At 41.0% G+C, this 18,829-nt stretch overlaps 1 protein-coding gene across 1 annotated transcript in view; it reads right to left on the bottom strand.

Moving 5' to 3' along the window:
• Window positions 1-15,018, bottom strand: part of dnai3 (dynein axonemal intermediate chain 3) — a 167,364-nt gene extending 152,346 nt beyond the window's left edge. Inside the window, exon 1 of the mRNA XM_060066855.1 lies at window positions 14,865-15,018. Within this exon, the coding sequence (XP_059922838.1) occupies window position 14,865 (1 nt within the window). The 5' untranslated portion in view covers window positions 14,866-15,018. The remainder of the gene's footprint in view (window positions 1-14,864) is intronic.
• Window positions 15,019-18,829: the final 3,811 nt, after the last annotated feature.

Genomic DNA, 18,829 nt, shown 5'->3' with positions numbered 1-18,829 from the left:
ACTCGTTCATATTTTGGGCGAACGTGAACTGAACGTACTGTATTACTGCCTGATGAACGTTACTGTGAACTCGTTCATTCTGGTGCCTGTGAACGGGACACTAGCTTAGTTTAACTTCGTTCAATATGGGGGTTATTTGTTTATCAACACGGCGGATGCGCGCGCAAAACGCCGTGTTGTTTGACCGGTTGCCATGCTACTCTCCGTGTGGTTAATTTGAAGTTGCGGTGAGTTCAGTTTACTGTTACATTAAACTGTAATCAGAAAATGCGGTTATATGCTATAGACCCTATAGTATCTGTCGTATAAAGGCTGGGACGAATTTCCAATTATAAATATGTACACTTTATGTTGAAAGTATTGCAACGCCGATTCCCATTGAAACGAATGGCGGGGTGATTATTTTTTCAAAACGATAGCTGTTAAAATGTGGAAAAATGAATTAAACTGTAATCAGACAACGCGGTTATATGCTTTAGACCCTATAGTATCTGTGGTGTAAAGGCTGAGACGAATTTCGAATTATGAATATGTACAATCCATAACGTTAATTCTCTGGCTCATAGCTCAGCGGACTAGAATGCCTCATTGCTTGTTGGCCGGAAACGGAAAAGGGGTCTGTTTACGTTTGGTTGTAGTCTTTTCACTCGGTTCTCCGTGTCAACAGTATGGATAGAACCGAGCAAAAAGACTACAACCAAACGTGAACCCCGCCTTTACGTTTCCGGCCAACAAGCAATGAGCCTTCCAACAGAAATCAATGGGATTTACAAAATGCGCTAAATGTGCAATAAAACACGATAGAAACTGTATTTCGCTACGATACTTGATTCAACCACTCTATTTCATCCGAGACAAACCACAAAGCGGGCTCAATGTTCAAAATACCGGAAAAAACGAATAGCTCACAGCAACATATTGAAAAAAAGAACTATGAACTAGATCATTTTTTGGAACTGTGAACTTAGTTCAAAATGTTGAATTATGAACGTTGAACTGAACTAGTTCATTTTAAAATTTGTGAACTGAACTTTGAACTAGTTCATGTAGAAAGTGAACTTTCCCAACACTGCCAGGGGGTCATAAAGGCAGCGCAGAAAATCACCGGCTGCCCTCTTCCCTCTCTGGACGAACAGCTTCCGCTGCCTTAAAAAGGCCAAATCCGTCCTGCAGGACACATCACACCCCAGTCACAAACTGTTTTTGAACTACTGCCATCAGGCAGGAGATACAGGTCCATTTAATCAAGAACAAACAGACTACAAAACAGTTTTTATCCAACAGCCATAACTTCACTAAATGTTGCTACCAGAACATAGTTGTGTAGTGTATCACATTTGTGTAGGCACATTTATAAATGTGAATGTTTGTGTGGGTGTGTCGTATGGGTTTTTTAGTGTACTTAGTTGATGATAGTTTTTATTTATTTATTTATATGTACTACCTCAATGTGATGTTTTTGCACTGAACAAGGACTGCACTTAATTTTGTTGTACTAGTTACAATGACAATAAAGATATTCTATTCTATTCTATTTCCCCACAAATGAAATTATATAGATCGCTATGTTCAATGACCATTTTAATGAACGAGCACAGGTCCATCGGTTATACAACTGCTCGAATCTGCTGCTACGAGTCTCAGCTGTTGTTTATCTTGTGGATAGTTTTGCAACACGTCTATATGGTACAAGTGTAGCAAAAGTGATTCGTATCCGTATGAAGCAGATCGTCCGTTGGCGGGACAAAATTGCAGCATTAACCAATGAAAGTCGCCGGCAGGGAGTGCATTTTTCAAACTACACACACACATCCAAGCAAACTCTTACTTTTCTTGAGTCTTGAAAGTAGACAAGAGGGTGTCACAGCAAAATTGTACCGGGGGTGAAAATTTGACCGCCTATGTAATCTGCGTTTGATTATTCCAAACCTGCCTTGCAACTGATGATCGCGTTGAACGTTAACACAAGCTAGCTAGACTACGATACATTTTAAACACTCAGTTTACTTGCTAAATTCGATTAAACAATTAAATACAATACAAATATAAACTACGATACACTTTAAACACTCAGGCTGGGTTGCCCCAACATGGATTAAATTAATCCTGGTTTAGGGTTAATCTAGGGTTAGTAAATCTAGGTTTAAACTGGTTTATAATTAATCCGAGATGCGTTGCACATCTTAGTTTTAACTCTGGATTAGTTAACCTAGTTTAAACAAGGATTAAAATAGGATTAGTTTGTGTTCAGTCTGCCATGATGGATCCCGGCGAAATGTGAACAAATTGCACAATATAATCCACAATTTTATATCCTGGTTTTTCTTTTTTCTAGCCTACATCGTGAAAAAAAACAACGATTCACTTGAATAAAGATAACCGTTAATTTACCTTAACTGTTACAGTTGACACTGACAGTGAACACTTGTTACATTTATTAAGAGATGGCACGTCAAAGAGGATCGAACTTTTCAACATTTGAAAAGATGTTGCTGTCGGAATTGATGGAGGACTTTGGGATTATAATTGAGGATAAAAGGACTGACAGCGTTACGCTGGAAAAAAAGGAGGAAACCTGGGTCATGTTAGCGGAGCGCTTCAATGGCTCAACTGGCATTAAGGAGGTGAGGGACAAGTCGCAACTGAAAGCCTGCTGGAAGAACTTAAAGGCAAAGGCAAAAAAGGATGCGGCAGAAGATAGGAGGGGGATGTTTAAAACTGGCGGAGGACCACCACCAATGATTACGGACCCTCTATCGAAAAAAATCATTAATATGATCCCGCAGCAGATTTCCCCCCTCCCTAACCCATACGACGATGATGGCGCAGCAGAGAGGAATACAGCGAGAGAAACTGAAAGTCCTCTGACTTTGATGCTTGATAGCTGGTCCAACCTTCCCATTGAGGCATATGACAGATTCTTTGGTGAATCTATACCGCTGTGAAAACTCGATATTTTCGTAAAATTCCATTGGATTTAACCTATCTCTAATTTTCCTGCGAGGAACTCTTTCCTCTAACGCCATCCAGCGAAGATATGCAGCCATGTTGTCAAGAAAACAGCGATAAACCTAACATAAACCTCCTCCAGAGGTGGTTTAAATATAACTGTTAAACCAGGATTAAACTAGGTTTGAAATTGCTGGTGCAACGGATTTAAATTTAATCTCAGTTTAAATGGAGTTTAAACTGAGATTACCAAAGGGTTAAATTTAACCAGGATTAATATTAAACTATGTTTAAACCAGAGGTGTGTTCAGAATCGCAAACATAGGCGAACGTTCGCGAACGATTTTAAACATTTTCCGTTAAACGAACATAAGCAAGCAAACGTTTACGAACATAGGCAAACTGTCTGAAGAGGTAGTTCTCCACAAACAGAGATGGATCGCGGTGCTCTCTTCGGCTACGTGACATTCGTTGCCATGGCATTAAACTAAACTATATTGAAATCATTTACTCCTTTCCTACACAGAAAGCAATAGATAAAACGTTTCATATAGCCTATCTACACCCTTACTTCAACTGTTGTCTTTTTAATCCTAAAATGCGATTTGAACGTTATATCGCAGTAAGTGGGTACAACTTCGGTGACGTTCGATCGTCCGTTGCCAGGCAACGTTCGATCGTCCGTTGCCAGGCATGTTTGTAATGTTTTGACGCGGATTACGTAGGCGGTACAATTTTCGCCCCCTGTACAATTTTGGTGTGACAGCACCCTACACGATGGAGTTGGGTATCGTACATTACGCCAAATTAAATGACTTAGTTCAACTGAATTCCCCCCAAATTATTGCATTAACATGCCGCAAGTGTCCTTCAATAATTTTTAATGGTCTGCTTGGATGGTCATTGGTTACTGCTGCAATTTTGTCCCGCCCACGGACGCTCTGCCTCACACGGATACAAATCACTTTTGCCACACATGTACCACCATGGACATATTATAGAATGGACACCGGATTCCAAAATGGTGCCCATTCATTCCAATGACATAAATAATATTTCTGGCAGTTAAATTCAAAAATATGAAAGATTGCTCCATATAACACCAACAACATAGTAAATCTATGTAGGCCTAGGAAAAAATACAGTTCAATGTTATTGCTTAAGAAACAGATTCCTTCCAACTAATTACTAAAAATGCAATCAATAATATATATACAAATAAATAGTAACATATCGATGAGGTTGGAGTAGCCTACCCACATAAATAATTGTAATACACCACGCAGCTAAACAAGCAAATGAAAAATTAAATACTAACGCAACTGAAATGTTTATTAGGCTATTAACAATATTATAAAAATGATACCGTAATGCACCCGTTCTTTGTCTTTGGATCTTTTGAATAAATGGATCAATAAATGGTGAATCGCAATGATCGCAAGCAGAGGAACGTGAGAGTCATTGAGCAGCAGCTGAACCAGTCTAAAAATCCCTTTATCACTAAAACACTTTTAGTGATAAAGTCACCACAGTGCCTTAAAACCATCAACGTCATTCATGTTAAGTAAAAGGAAAAACCTCGGACACGAGAAGTTAACGGAGCCGTGCACTAGGGCCCCTCTCGAATGCCGGGCCAAAAAAACATTTGTTTTACTACGACTCCTTTCAGCAGCCCACCCCTCCTTCTCCAGCAAAAAATAATAACATAAAATGGCTAATAAAACGCTCGAGGTGGCGTTTTGAAAAGAGAAAACTTAAATTGTTTTAGGACATGGCATAAAGATAATTATGAGCCTTTGATTGATATCCAGTCATTTTTTGCGGAGACACATTCCTGTTCCCCACTTGTATTGGAGTGAACGGAGATATCTACTTCTGGGGGGTATACCACGAACCTCGCTGAACATTCCCAGGCTTTCTTGGGAAAACCTGGCTCGACAGAAACGCAACTCGCAATCCGAGTTAAATGGTACCACAACGCTCACTTTAGATTCAATTAGTCGAACCAGGTTTTCCGCCTGAGGCCACGTTTATACGTAGCAGGGTATTTATAGAAACAAATATTTCCCCCCCTCCGTTTTCAAAAATAACATTGTGCACACAACATCGTTTTCAAAAAAGTTTTAGTTTACATCAAAACGCATAAATACGCCGTTGGGACATTATAACTATGCCAAACCTATGGGCGGCAGTGTAGGGAGAAGGATAAAGCCATGCAAGCCAATCAGAATCCTCAGAATCAACAACAACGAATAACACAAGCGTCTTCCTGTAACAAACAAACTGTAAACATAGGGCGCTCATATGACGTTAAGCATTTCCTGGCGCATAATGTGACGTTTCAGAACCTAAAACCCCGTTTCTACCCGTTGACACGACAACACGTAACCGGCGTTTTCAGAAATCTCCACTTTGGCCGGAGTTTTTAGAAATGATCGTTTTCTGTGACAAAAACTGCGTTTTCGTGTAAATGAGAGGCCAAACCGTGTGGAAATATCTGCGTTTTCCCTTCGTGTAAACAGGGCCTTAGGTTCAATGTGCGTTCACATAAGAGGGGCGTTTATCGCGTCATTTGACTCACCCTTATGCAAAATGATCGGTAACCCTTCCTTTTACAGTCCCCTAATTACTAGGTATTTACCCGGTACATGCATGGTAAATCATAGTGTATTACTGGGTAATTACCACTGGTAATAAGAAGGTAAATACAGAGGTAGTTACCCAGCAAATACATGATAAATCATAGTGTATTACTGGGTAATTACCACTGGTAATAAGAAGGTAAATACAGAGGAATTATCCGGTAAATTATAGTGTATTACTGTGTAATTACCACCGGTAATAAGAAGGTAAATACAGAGGAATTACAGCTGAAGTACTAAGTAAAACCTCCACTATTACCCATCAACTCAAGTAAGTAGCGTGTAGTTGTAACTGTTTTAGGTTGGTAATAACTCCGATATTGTGTACTTCCTAGGAAATTAGGCAACCAATTCTTATAAACACTTATCCAAGGTTTATGTTGTTAACAGCCCAAGTTTAATGATGTACTATCTAGAAATTAGCATAGTGCTTTCCAATAAAATACCTTTTCTTAGTTATTATTCGTAGCTGCACCCATTTAGAAAGGGTTTATTCGATTTACCACTATGGAATTACTTACCTGGTAACAACCTCTGCAGGAACAGTTTTCCTCTAGTGATATGGTACATCTTCTTAAATACTGGGTACAAAGCCGTTTGTTTCCATGGTATTACCAGGTTCTTACCATATAATTTATAATAGATACATTCCATTATCCATGCAGTCAAGACAAACTTGTACCATGTACGTTCTGCCGCTGCGACATTACCAAGTAAAACACACCAATTTACCCAGGAAATTATTTGCTATATATAACACATGAATCAGGCCTCGACATTAACGGTTGCCCGCTTGCCCGGGGCAACCAAAAGTCATATTTGGGCAAGTTGAGATTGATTTCTGGTTGCCCGAACGGGCAAGTGGATTTTGGGTGGATGTTAATATAAAGGCTATTTATTCAAATGTTTTTAGAAACTGCAGAACAACCTTGTTTGCCGCAAAATAACACAAAATATAAGTATTTGCAATCGATCAGCGCGCCGTCTTCTCTTCTCTCGGAAAGCGAGTTAACAGACACGCTTCGCTTCAGTGCGAATATAGCCCCGCCTTCTGTCACTCGCAGTGCGTTCTCTGGCCGTGATTCGAAGGTGTTGGCTAAAGGTTAGCCTACAAAGCTAGCATCGCAAGTGCAGCGCCTCCGCGAACGGTTTAGGTAGAAGGAAAATGGAGTAGTGATGGAGGATTGCAGTTTGGAAGTACTTAGGATTGAGGCAAATTACCAAGGAAAGTCATATGCAAGAACACGGTTTTGGGTTTCATAACTGTGCACATGCACAGCAATAGCGATCTTTTTCACGAAATTGGACCCTCACAAACTATATTAGGCTACATGAAAGCTGACCCTCCACTTATTCCAACAGTCCAAACCATATCATTATGTGACTAAAACTCGCAAATAACAACTTAAGAAGAAACGTCCCCTTTTCTTTTAACAACCAAAAATGAAGTATTACCTTTGTGATTTTTGTCCACAAAGTTGATTCTGGCCGAATAAAACCACCATAAACAGATAACCCAGTGTCTGGGCCAAATTTTGCAACTAAACATGGTATTTTCAATCAATGAATAAGAGAAGGTTTCTTAGGAAATAGGTAAATTGCCTTCAATCAGAAAACATATTCTTCAGCGCAATCTAATGGCCATATGTTTACTTGCGAGTGTTTGGCTTGGTGCATTCGAATATATTTGCCCTGAAATTTAAATAGAGGTGTCAAGTGTCAAAATTGTAAGATATCTACCTTTATTTGTGTCTCAGAGTAAGACATCGCTCCCAAATGATAACGACCAACTGATAATTATTTCAGGTGGAAATGTTATCTTCCACTTATGCTGTGTTCCATGGCTTTATTCACTTTAACCAAGTATCCTCCCCATTGAATATTTCACTTGCACAACAATCTTTCTTTTGGCACAAAGATGACATTATCGCCCTTGCAGTTGTGGAGATATACTCTATTTACTTTGGGTATGTTCTTTCCTGAAAAAAACGTTTCCCCTGATATCGAAAATGGTATAGAATATCGATATTTTTCCAGGTATAGTGTCAAAGTTAGAAAATCCAGTATCGTGACTGACAACACTACTAGAAACGCGATTGTGATTATTCAGTTAGAGCTACAAGAAACGTGAAAGTTAAAAAAGACATATCTTTGCTACTACCTCTGACATTTAAGTACATTTGCATGAAATCATGCAGGTCTACATATAACTTGGCGATAGCTTTAATAGGTTGCAACCGTGGACTGAAATCACTTCTAGGCACGATGTGAACGCTCGATAAATAAGTAAACAAAGGGAAGTTTCTTATTTTTTAAAGCTAACATTCAGCTTCAGTCTGAGCTAGGATGATTTTTCTGAGCCCCCCCAAAACCAGGCCGCGTGCCTGGCAAAAAGAGGCCTGTTCAAGATTCTGATTATAATTTGGGCAAGTGAACATCACATTCGGGCAAGTTGAACCTGACCTGTACTTGCCCGATGGGCAAGTGCTTTTGAAACCTTAATGTCAACCCCTGGAAGGAAATAAATGCTGCAGTGAATAGTGTTTCCAATGTTCATCGGGCTACGGAAGAGGTTTGTTAATTAAATTAATTAGGCTAAATAATAAATTAAATGTAAAATTTCTGTTATCCAGCTTAAAACCTTTCACATATATGCTATTGTTTGCATTGCGTTAAAGTTATTTTATTCCGAATAAGGTGAAGAAAAAATGGTCCGACATGAAGCTCAGCACCAAAAAACGTGTTGCGGCTGTGAAGCGGGCCAAGCAAGAAACGGGAGGAGGCCGGGTGGACCCTAGCCTTGAACTGACGGCATTTGAGGAGCGAGTGGCTGGTCTCATCGGGACTCCCTCCATTTCGGGCATAAGTGGCGGAGGAGACACCGATGCACTCCAGACCAGTCATGGAAGTGGTAAAAAAGGCCTTTGCAATTATTTAAAATATATATATCTACAGCTTCCGTGTTACAAAGTAATGGCACAAATAATCTCATGATTGGCCTATACATCGCTCCACTGTTGCCCTTGTGCGCATGTGAGCGCTGTTGAAGTTGCGCTCCTGATCCGTGTTCGGATGAGCCAGAGGAGTTATTAGGTAGGTCGTTCAGGGCATAGCCTTTGTCACCTAGATGAATCACATCAAACTTTTAGTGCGATGTCTTAGACGTTTTTCAAGAGAAAAAAAAGTGTGACTGCAGCGTAACTCACCGAGGAGATGACTCTGACCATGTAGTGCGCCCTGATGTAAACGATTCACAACGTTGCTATTTTGGAAAATAAAAGAATCGTGCATGCCCCCAGGCCATCGGGCTACCATGTTCAGGATTGACATTCTGGCATCGCAAATAATCTGAACATTAACTGAATGGTAGCTTTTGCGGTTGATGTACGCGTAATCATTAATAGATGGTGGCTTCATACGCACATGGGTATACCAATCAACCGCACCAATCACATTTGGAAACCTAGCAATAGCATAAAAATCCCGTTTGATTCCAGTTTGCTGATCGTTATTATATGGGAATTTAATATAACGTTCGGAGAGGGACATTATAGCTGCCAAAACTGCTGGCATGGTTCGGCTAATACTTGGCTGGGAAATACCAGACCTGTCCCCGATCTCCCGCTGAAAGGTCCCGGTGGCCAAAAACCCCAAGGTAGAGCACACCTGCACTGGCACAGGTATTGCGTTTGATCGCCTAGTTTCTCGTCTTAACTGTGGTTCCAAAAGCATTGCATAGCTCCATCGGGAGATGCCTTGGGAGACGAAAACGACTCAAGAGCCATTCATCGCTCTCCATAAAAAAATCGGCGCGGTCTTGAAAAACTCTCTCTCGTCTTAGACGTGCGTTGAGGTCCTCTAACAGAGCCAGATCTGCCATCGCTGAGACTCGACCTCCTATTTGGCAAAGCTCCTGTTTATATAGACAGCTGAATAAACATTTCACCTGTCACATTCTAATTATTTTCATAGCAATACTGTTTTTAATTAGGCCTGACTTGATTGTAATTGTTTGAACGGCTGGGCTAATTCCAATTTATTTAGTAATTAATACAGATGTGCAACATGCAGCTACTTGTGCTGCACTATTCATCAGTGAAACACCCGTATGTTGCGACAAAAAAACTTGCGTACACGAGCTCAGACCTGACGTGAGATTTCATCGCAGCCTGCGCTCACGTTCAAATTGATAAATGCCAAGCTCAACGTTGAAATGAGCGTACGTCCATTTTACGCACGTTTTCTGTCGTATGCTCGTTTGATAAATGAGGGCCACTGTGTTTTGTCATTCTCCACTACATCTGCATTGGAGTAAATAGCTGGAGCTTACAGTTAGTTAGATTACCCATTGTTGGATACATTGCATTTTCCGTTAGTTTAATTTTAGGCTACGTTTACACGATGACGGTCTGCACAGAAGACGCAAAAGTGGCGTTGCGTCTTCACTTTTTATTCCGCGTTTAGACGAGCGTTTTCGGGAGGAAATCTGCGTGCATACGGTGACGCAAAAGTGTGTGGAATTCGATTGGGTATGCATGCCAGGCTGCTAGGTGGTGCTGTGATAGACTATCACACAACACCGCCATGTCTGAGCGCATGCGTATAATCTTCTTTCTCTTATCCGTGCCGCAAAAACCAAAAAGATCCTTCTATGTTCAGTAATACTATCTGTAAATATCCTGTACATTTCGTGGAAATACTCCTGTATGCTTGTTAGAGCTGCCAGAGCAGCTTGAAGGTCCAACGCATGGAAATAATCTGACATGTTTGTTTATTTCCTTGTACTGGCACATGTATGTGACGTAAACGCGTACGCGACGTGAGCAGATCTGAGCAGTGTTTTGCGTCTTGGCAGTTTAGACGGAAACGCTACGGCGGAGCGTTTTCAACTTTTCCACTCTGGAGGGTGGTTTCAGATTTATGCGTTTTCATGCCCCAAAAACGCCGTCACCGTCTAAACGAAAGGCACTTCCGATAAAATATTTTGTCGTTTTCACCCGCAAGCGTCCTTGTGTAAACGGGGCCTTAGTTTGATCTGTCTTGGTTTACCATCGGCTTAACTACTACTTGGAGATGGATAACTTAATTATAATTATAATTATAATTATACAGGCCTAATTATGTTAGTGAGAGTGAAATGGTTGCAGTTTTAAAATAATAAAACAAATAAGGTCGGATTCCAGTCCGTTGTACCGTAGTCCCACAGAGAAATTCTCCGCCGTAGTAGAAGAATCATAAATTCTTCCTGAAAATAAGAAAGGCAGCCAGATCAACTTGTGACCCTACTATCCTGGATTGACGTCCGGCTGAAGCGGTCCCCAGGATCACGGGAAATTGGTGGTGTGCCTGTGGGAAGTGCAGGCAGATGCCGACGGAAGTCGAAAGTAGGTGCTGCACGGAGTGGGACCTTGTGCGGAAGTTTATATGCGGTTGTGAGGTATCTGAAGAAATAGTTCCAATTAGCAACTAACACGGATGGAAACCATATATTGCGCCGATATTTTTTTTTTTAACTTCACGAATGCCACTAACTTTGAATGTTACTTGCACATTTTTGAAAACGAACGTTTAGGGTTGCTGGGTTGACAGGTTTGTGTATGCACACAGACAACCATTGTGAAGCAGGCAGGAGCGATTCAAAATGAGCCAAATACCCGAGAAAGGACTAATAGTTCAAATTTCAGTGTCACCCACTCTATTTCATCCTAAACAAACCAGAAAGGTTAAGTTGTAAAAACGTTTGAAAAGTGGCACAGGTCTTTAAGCTTCGTTATTTGGATTAACATGATGAATCTGTAAAAACCAATACGGCATATACTACAAAATATTTCAGAAATTTTAATATAACTTTAATATAACTTAAAAACTTACTGCTTTCCCTCTGCCATTTTTTATATCCCGTGCAGCGTGTGAACGCAGTGGATTGTGGGTAGTTTTGGCTCGTCTAGGATCCAGTGATGCATCCTTGAAAAATCGCGAAAATGGCGCGAATTTCAAGTGTCCTCAACATTGGAACAGTGCTTGTTGGCGTTCTATGGCGTAGCGTCCTTAAAAGGCGGCTGTTGAGCATGCTTCCTTGACATTGGGAAACAGCCAGGGTGAACAAGAAAGTTGTGAAGTAGGAGAAGCGTGCAAGCCTCCGAAAATAAGTTTAAACCTTAAGTTTTTGCGGAGACATTTACTGTTCAATTAAAGATTTTTTTTTTTGTACTAAGTATTACGTTTGTGGACCTTTTTACTTTTGGTTTGCAAGATTTGTTAAGTGGACTCATTCCCTCTCAGTTGTGTGCAGCCAGCGAGGTACGTTTATTTCTGTCACGTTGTATCATGCATATGTGGTTACATTTTGTTTTTCTGTCACGTACAAATTATATCTCAAAGGTGCCATGGCATGAAAATGTCACTTTATGAGGATTTCTAACATAAATATTGGGGTGTAACGGTACACAAAAATCTCGGTTCGGTACGTACCTCGGTTTTGAGGTCACGGTTCGGTTCATTTTCGGTACAGTAAGAAATCAAAATGCTAAATATAAATGTGCTTGAAGTTGTTCATAACACACTTTTGTGCTTTTTACAATAGGAACATTAGACAATACAAAGCTAGAATTCTGCTCAAAAATATAAAGATTCTGAAATGTAGAAATAAAAATAAATAACATTGGCTCAGACTGTTTTTTAAAAAATATATATTATCTAATGTGCAACAATGAACAATTGCAAAACAGTTTCAAGTTGTTGCTCAGATTAAATAACATGAATAAGGCTCAGTTTCTTTCTTTAAAAACAAATCTTTTCTCAATCTAATGTGCAACAATGAACAATTGCAACACTAGTTAGACTCCTCCCAGTTCAGCCTAGTTTCCGGTGAATCGATTCACCGGAAACTCGACTGAACTGGGAGGAGTCGTTCGCGAATCAGCCTAGTGTCCGGTAGCGGTGAATCGCATCATGGAATGCACGCCATTGCATGGTTCTCAGCTGAGTCAGTGCTACCGGAAACTCGACTGAACTGGGAGGAGTCGTTCGCGAATCGTTTGTTCGTTCAGCCTGGTTTCTGGTAGCGGTAAATCGCATCATGGAATGCACGCCATTGCACGGTTCTCAGCTGAGTCAGTCAGACTCAGTGGAATCAGTGCTACCGGAAACTCGTTTGTTCGTTCAGTCGAGTTTCCGGTGAATCGAATGGTGAACGAGACGAACGAGAGAAACTAACCGGTTCGGTTTGTTCGTCCTAAAGACTCGTTCATTCAAACCGGTTCGCGAACGAACGAATCAACACTAATGGTCACCAGTTAACCCGGTCACGACTTGAACTGTTACACCGGCCTTGCGCTGGTTTGTTGACGGGGGGTGCTAAAAAACAAGAATATTTCTGAATCCGGTACGTCATGAACTACGGCGTGGCTAGGCTCCCAAGATGCGGAAGCATATCTCTCCTTGATGTTGCCCTGGCCATTGAGCAGTTTAAATAGGAATGAATGGGTGCCATTTTGGAATCCGTTGTCTATTTTATAATCTTTCCATAGCTGTGTTTGAAATCGTTCCCTATCACGGATAAAGTGCACTACATAGGGTGCTCGCCATTTTGTAGTGGTGTTCGAATTCTCAGTGGTTAATTTCATGCACTATATAGCCAAAATTTGAGTGTACATACGACGTTCCCTACACGTTACTCCCGTATACCACAATGCAATGCGGTCGTGTTTTTCTGGAGGAGAAGAAGAAGCTGAATAACCGCGAAAACGAATACATTTAATGATGGAGTCTCCGGCTTTCGTTTAGAAATGTCAACAATTTATTTGGGAATTAACATAGAAAATGTAACATTCATAATTAATTTAAAAAAACTTGATCAAGGTAATGTAACATTTAACAACAACCTCCAGCTTTTCTCTCGTGAGTCCCCGGTTTGTTTACGTGATGGGCGCAACTGTCTACGTCACACAAATACCTGGCGCATTTACTGACGCAAATGACGTTTAGAAATGTTCAGCGTAGTGTCAGAATTCCGAATTCTCGTTTGTTCGTTCCCTATTAATAATAATAATAATACATTTAATTTAAAGGGCGCCTTTCAAGACACCCAAGGTCACCTTACAGAGCATAAAGTTATCATAAATCGTTTAAAAATTTATTTATTTTTATTTATTTATTTAGTGCACTATATCATGAACACTATATAGGGAATAGTGAGTGGGTGAATAGGCAACGATTTCGAACACAGCCCACGGCTTGTGTACCACCTAGACTTGTTGCAAAAACACCTGCAAAAAAACCTACAGCTGAGACTTGCAGGAGCAGATTCGAGCAGTTGTAACGATGGACTTGTGCTCGCTCATTAAAATGCTGAATCAACATAGCGTTCTACGTCATTTTATTTGTGAAAAAAAATTTCACAGATGTGCAACTTCTGATGCATTAGTTCACATTTGGGTTTACGAATGCACACATTTTGGGAATGTTCTCAGATTATGAAACACGGGTGTGCGAATGTGTTTTCCACCAACTGCGCTGCAATGATTGTAGCAAAAGTATCAATCGCATGACTCTGAAGTTGTGATGCACAGGATAGGATTTGTGCCCCTGTAACATATACTTGTGAACTCGTAGACCCTATTTTGTGTTTACAATGGTAGAAAAAATATTTACGACTTCAAAAGTACTGTAGCGACCCTGGGACATTTAAATAGTTTGTGTGTTATGTGTTGCATTGTATTTCGTTGTCCGTTATGCCAGTTGTTCTGCGCATGCATTGCAATGTTCTTCTTGTCAATCAGTGTGGGGGGCGAATCATCAGGTCTGGGGGGCCTTGGGAGAACAGGAGGGTGGGGGCTTACACGTTGAAGGGACCAGGTTGGGGGTTGCCCGGGTAACCGGTGTTTGTTTGTGTGGATTTTTGCCGTTGGTTACGGGTTTCAGTGACCTGGTATTTGTAACATTAAAAGTTCCTTCAAATACTTATGACTGGACATCGTTATGTCACCGGCGAGGTCATTACAGTACTGTTACACATTTGTGACTTTAGAGTACACATGCAAAATAATTATTTACGACTTCAAATTAACTGTTACACATTTGTGACTTTAGTGTATGCATACAACATCTGCAGTTACAGGTGCTAAAGACTTTTGCTACAATAATACCTTCACAGTATGACTAAACGCTGTCAGCGGCAAGCTGGCAGGTGGCATAAGCGAAAACAAACAACCGTTTGAGGGAAAGTGAACAAATAAGATAATCTACAATCATTTTGCCACTCTTATCACTTACTTTAACCGAGGAAAACAACTCAGAGCTTTGTTTTTTCTTCTCCAAACTGAAGAAGTATCCATACGTCAAAGGAAAATAAAACATTAGTCACAGTCAACAAAACAACAATTACGTTGCTATTAGCAACAAGAGTTAAGCCCGTTGACTGACATAATAAACAGCCAATCGCGTTCCTCAATTACGTTTAGGACCGCCTATGACGTTTTGTTTAAATAATCACGTGATCATGGCCAACTATTATACAAATACAGAAGGGTGGCTTTGACAGGTAAGGCCAACGTGTAGTAAGGAGTCATTCGGCAATACAAGATCAACAAGACGCGATGTTCTACAGAAGGGTAGGCACTTAAAAAGGAAGGCTTGGATGACAGATAACCTAAACCTCTTCATGCATTACCTGGCTACGTTAACTCCACATTATGTTATGGTGAGTTGTCTGGATTTATTAGTAACTTAGCCTACTTCCATGTCATTTACAGTTTTAATCGATACATTTATTGTTCTCTGTCTTGGTCGATAAAGTGGGGTTAGGAGAAATGGTAAACATTCAAGTTTTGGAAACGGAGATGTTAATCATTTATTATTTGGAAAATATCACCGGATAAGGGCTCCTGTCCCAGGTCCTACTCGTCGCGTGGTTTGATGCTCGTGAAAGGTGGAACCTTTGGCAGACAAGACTTCATGGCTACTTTCATATATCAATTTGTAAAAATATATCATGATGTAGGTTTTTATTTTTGACAAAAAGTAAGTAAATACAATCTGTAATGCTGGCGGACCTCCCATAAATCAGATATTAATAGGTGTTTTTATTGGATTTCCACTAGGGGGGGGACATTTAATATGAAGATCCTACTTTAAAACCACCAAGTACAAACCAATATAGGCCTCATTTTGACAATATTTGACATGACACTATTCCCATATTTCTGTTTGTGGCGAGCAGTAGTGATGTTACGTTTTGCGTCGAGGCATCGAGGCGTGTGTCGAGTATCTCGGCTCCTCCCCCAGCGAAGCTCCGCTTCGAGTAGGATTCACGTTGGCAAAATGACGTAGGGTGTGACGTTCGAGGCTTCGCCTCGGGCTTCTGCTTCGAAATATGGGTTCAGTCGGGAGATTTCGACTATAAAGATGTCCCGTATGCGATCACAACCTTGTGGTATATTCAATATACCACTAGTCTGTGATCGTAGTAGTTTGAGCATTGCATTTTCTGTAGTATCAATCGAAACATCACACATTGTGTAAACATCACGTAGGGAGCTACGTGAAACATTACCCCCCCTGCACCTCCCTCCAAAGTTGACTGTCGCCTTGCATGGTTGACTCTGCCGTCGGTGTGTCAATGTGTGTATTTACCGATGTAAGTCGCTTTGGATAAAAGCGTCTGTTAAGACACACTTTTGCCAAATGATTTATTTTCTAGCATGAGCTCTGTGCCATTTTATGAATGTCACACTCACACACATGTATCACTGAAATGACTTCAATTCTCAAATGATTTAATGTTGTATCGGCACACGAAGCAAAAATCACATTTTGGGTTGGGTTGTCATAATTTCATTCACCACTAGATGTCCCTAGCGTACTCATTTGAAGCTTCGAGCACGAACCACTTAGGTGGTTCATCTGGCTTTGAGGCTTTGACGTTTCATGAGGCATCATCTCGGCACCACTAGCGAGCAGCACGGGAAAGACGGGGGCCCAGGTTTAGCGGTTATGCAACTCTCGCGCCCCTTACCGCACGACTACGAGAGTTGCCTTTAATGAACACACACACAGGACACACCAAAACACACTCAATATAACAAATTAACATAAACGTCTCGGTGACGGTTTTGGGAACAATAACTCAACCCACACAGCAGCGCTAACCCACCCATACACAAACAAACAAACCCCACACAATGGCTGCATCCGAATACTCGTACTTGCATACTATATAGTATGCATTTTGTAGTATGCGAAAAATCTAGCGCGTCCGAATACTCTAGTATGCATTCTGTAGTACGGAAGTCGTTTCCGAATGCATACTACCGCCAAAGTGAACCACGGACCACACTACGCTATCCCACAATGCAACCGGAGTCTGGTAACAAACGAAGAAGAGATGGCTGACCCGACACCACCAACAGCGGCTTTTTTTATGTGTGTGTGTGTGTGTGTGTGTGTGTGTGTGTGTGTGTGTGTGTGTGCGTGTGCGTGTGCGTGTGTTCAATAAAAAAGGAAAAATTAACTTTCACGGAGTAACAAATAACTGTAAATGTATTATTATTATTCCAAAAAAATGACTTGCCAAATGTCCACATATATACAACATAACCTGCCGGTAAGTCGCTCTACGAGATGACCGACGACGACGCCTTCTAGCAGAGATATCCATTTCAAGAGCCATTCGCGTAGAAAGAGAATTTTTTTTATTTAATAGCAACGATAACAAGACGGAAAACAGGTACATTTTGCCGCCATCTGGGGGGAGATACGTCATCTCCAGTGGTGGGCAGAGTAGCTAAAAAATTTACTCAAGTAAAAGTACTGTTACTTTAAGATTATAATTACTCAAGTAGAAGTAAAAGTACTCGTAAAAATAATTACTCAAGTAAGAGTAAAAAAGTATGCAGTGAAAAGACTACTCAAGTACTCAAGAGTACAAGTACTGAGTTTCTCCGATTTATTTTTTAAATAAACAGAGCAACACAAACGGTACAAAATAGACACCAACAAAATATAAAACCGCAATGTTCAAATAAAGATAATGTAAATAACATCCTTTTAAATAAAATAAATAAGAGTTTTAAAAATAAAGTGTGTGTGTGTGTGTGTGTGTGTGTGTGTGTGTGTGTGTGTGTGTGTGTGTGTGTGTGTGTGTGTGTGTGTGTGTGTGTGTGTGTGTGTGTGTGTGTGTGTGTGTGTGTGTGTGTGTGTGTGTGTGTGTGTCACTCTGTTCGAGCCTGCATGAGAGTTCAATGTTGTCATTAGCTGTTACGTCTTTCTGACCAATTGCAGTTCAAGGCCGACCTGGGCTGTGCCACTTCGGGAGGGGGCGCTCAGTTACACGACAATCCTAGACAAAAGCGAATTGGTTGCGATGTCGACCCGGCGCCCCCCGAAACGTTAACGGGCCACAGGGAATTCTCCCAACTCTCCCGATTACCACTGCGTGTGCGTGCGTGCCTGTGTGTGTGTGCAGGCGTTATTCAATTGCCTCTCGGCCGCTTGTACCCGCGATCTCGTCCTTTCGGTCATCACCCAACCCTCATGACCATAGGTGAGGATAGGAACGAAGATCGACCGGTAGATCGAGAGCTTTGCCTTGCGACTCGGCTCTCTTTTCGTAACAACGGTGCGGTAAAGCGAACGCAATACCGCCCCCGCTGCTCCGATTCTCCGGCCAATCTCACGTTCCATAGTCTCCTCAACTCGCGAACAAGACCCCGAGGTACTTGAACTCCTTCACTTAGGCTAAGGAATATTCACGTGATAAAAATAGATCTCGCATGTAATAAAAGAAAAGATCTAAAAAAACAAAGTAACGACCGTCACGTAGCCAAATGGAACGGCGTAAAAGTACCGTTCTTTCTTCAAATATTTACTCAAGTAAAAGTAAAAGTATATTGCAATAAAACTACTCCTAAAATTACAATTTATCCAAAAAGTTACTCAAGTATTTGTAACGGAGTAAATGTAGCGCGTTCCTACCCACCTCTGGTCATCTCCAAACATCCGGTGGAGTTTCGGCGGCGTTCGGAGGCGTTCTACGCATGTCTGTAGACCGTACTACACAGTCAAGTGTAGTATGGTCAAGTAGTAGACACTAGACAGAAATAGTATGTACTAGGTATTCGGATGCAGCCAATGTCTCTTCCGCAAAGGACCTAGGAGGGCGCCAGAGGTCCAATTTGCGACGGTCCTAACATGTAAACAGATTATTACATAATATGCATAACACATAAATCCAAGCTGAC

Source organism: Gadus macrocephalus, chromosome 12 (assembly GCF_031168955.1).
Source record: "Gadus macrocephalus chromosome 12, ASM3116895v1".
NCBI lineage: Eukaryota > Metazoa > Chordata > Actinopteri > Gadiformes > Gadidae > Gadus > Gadus macrocephalus.
This window is presented reverse-complemented; position numbering and strand designations above follow the sequence as displayed.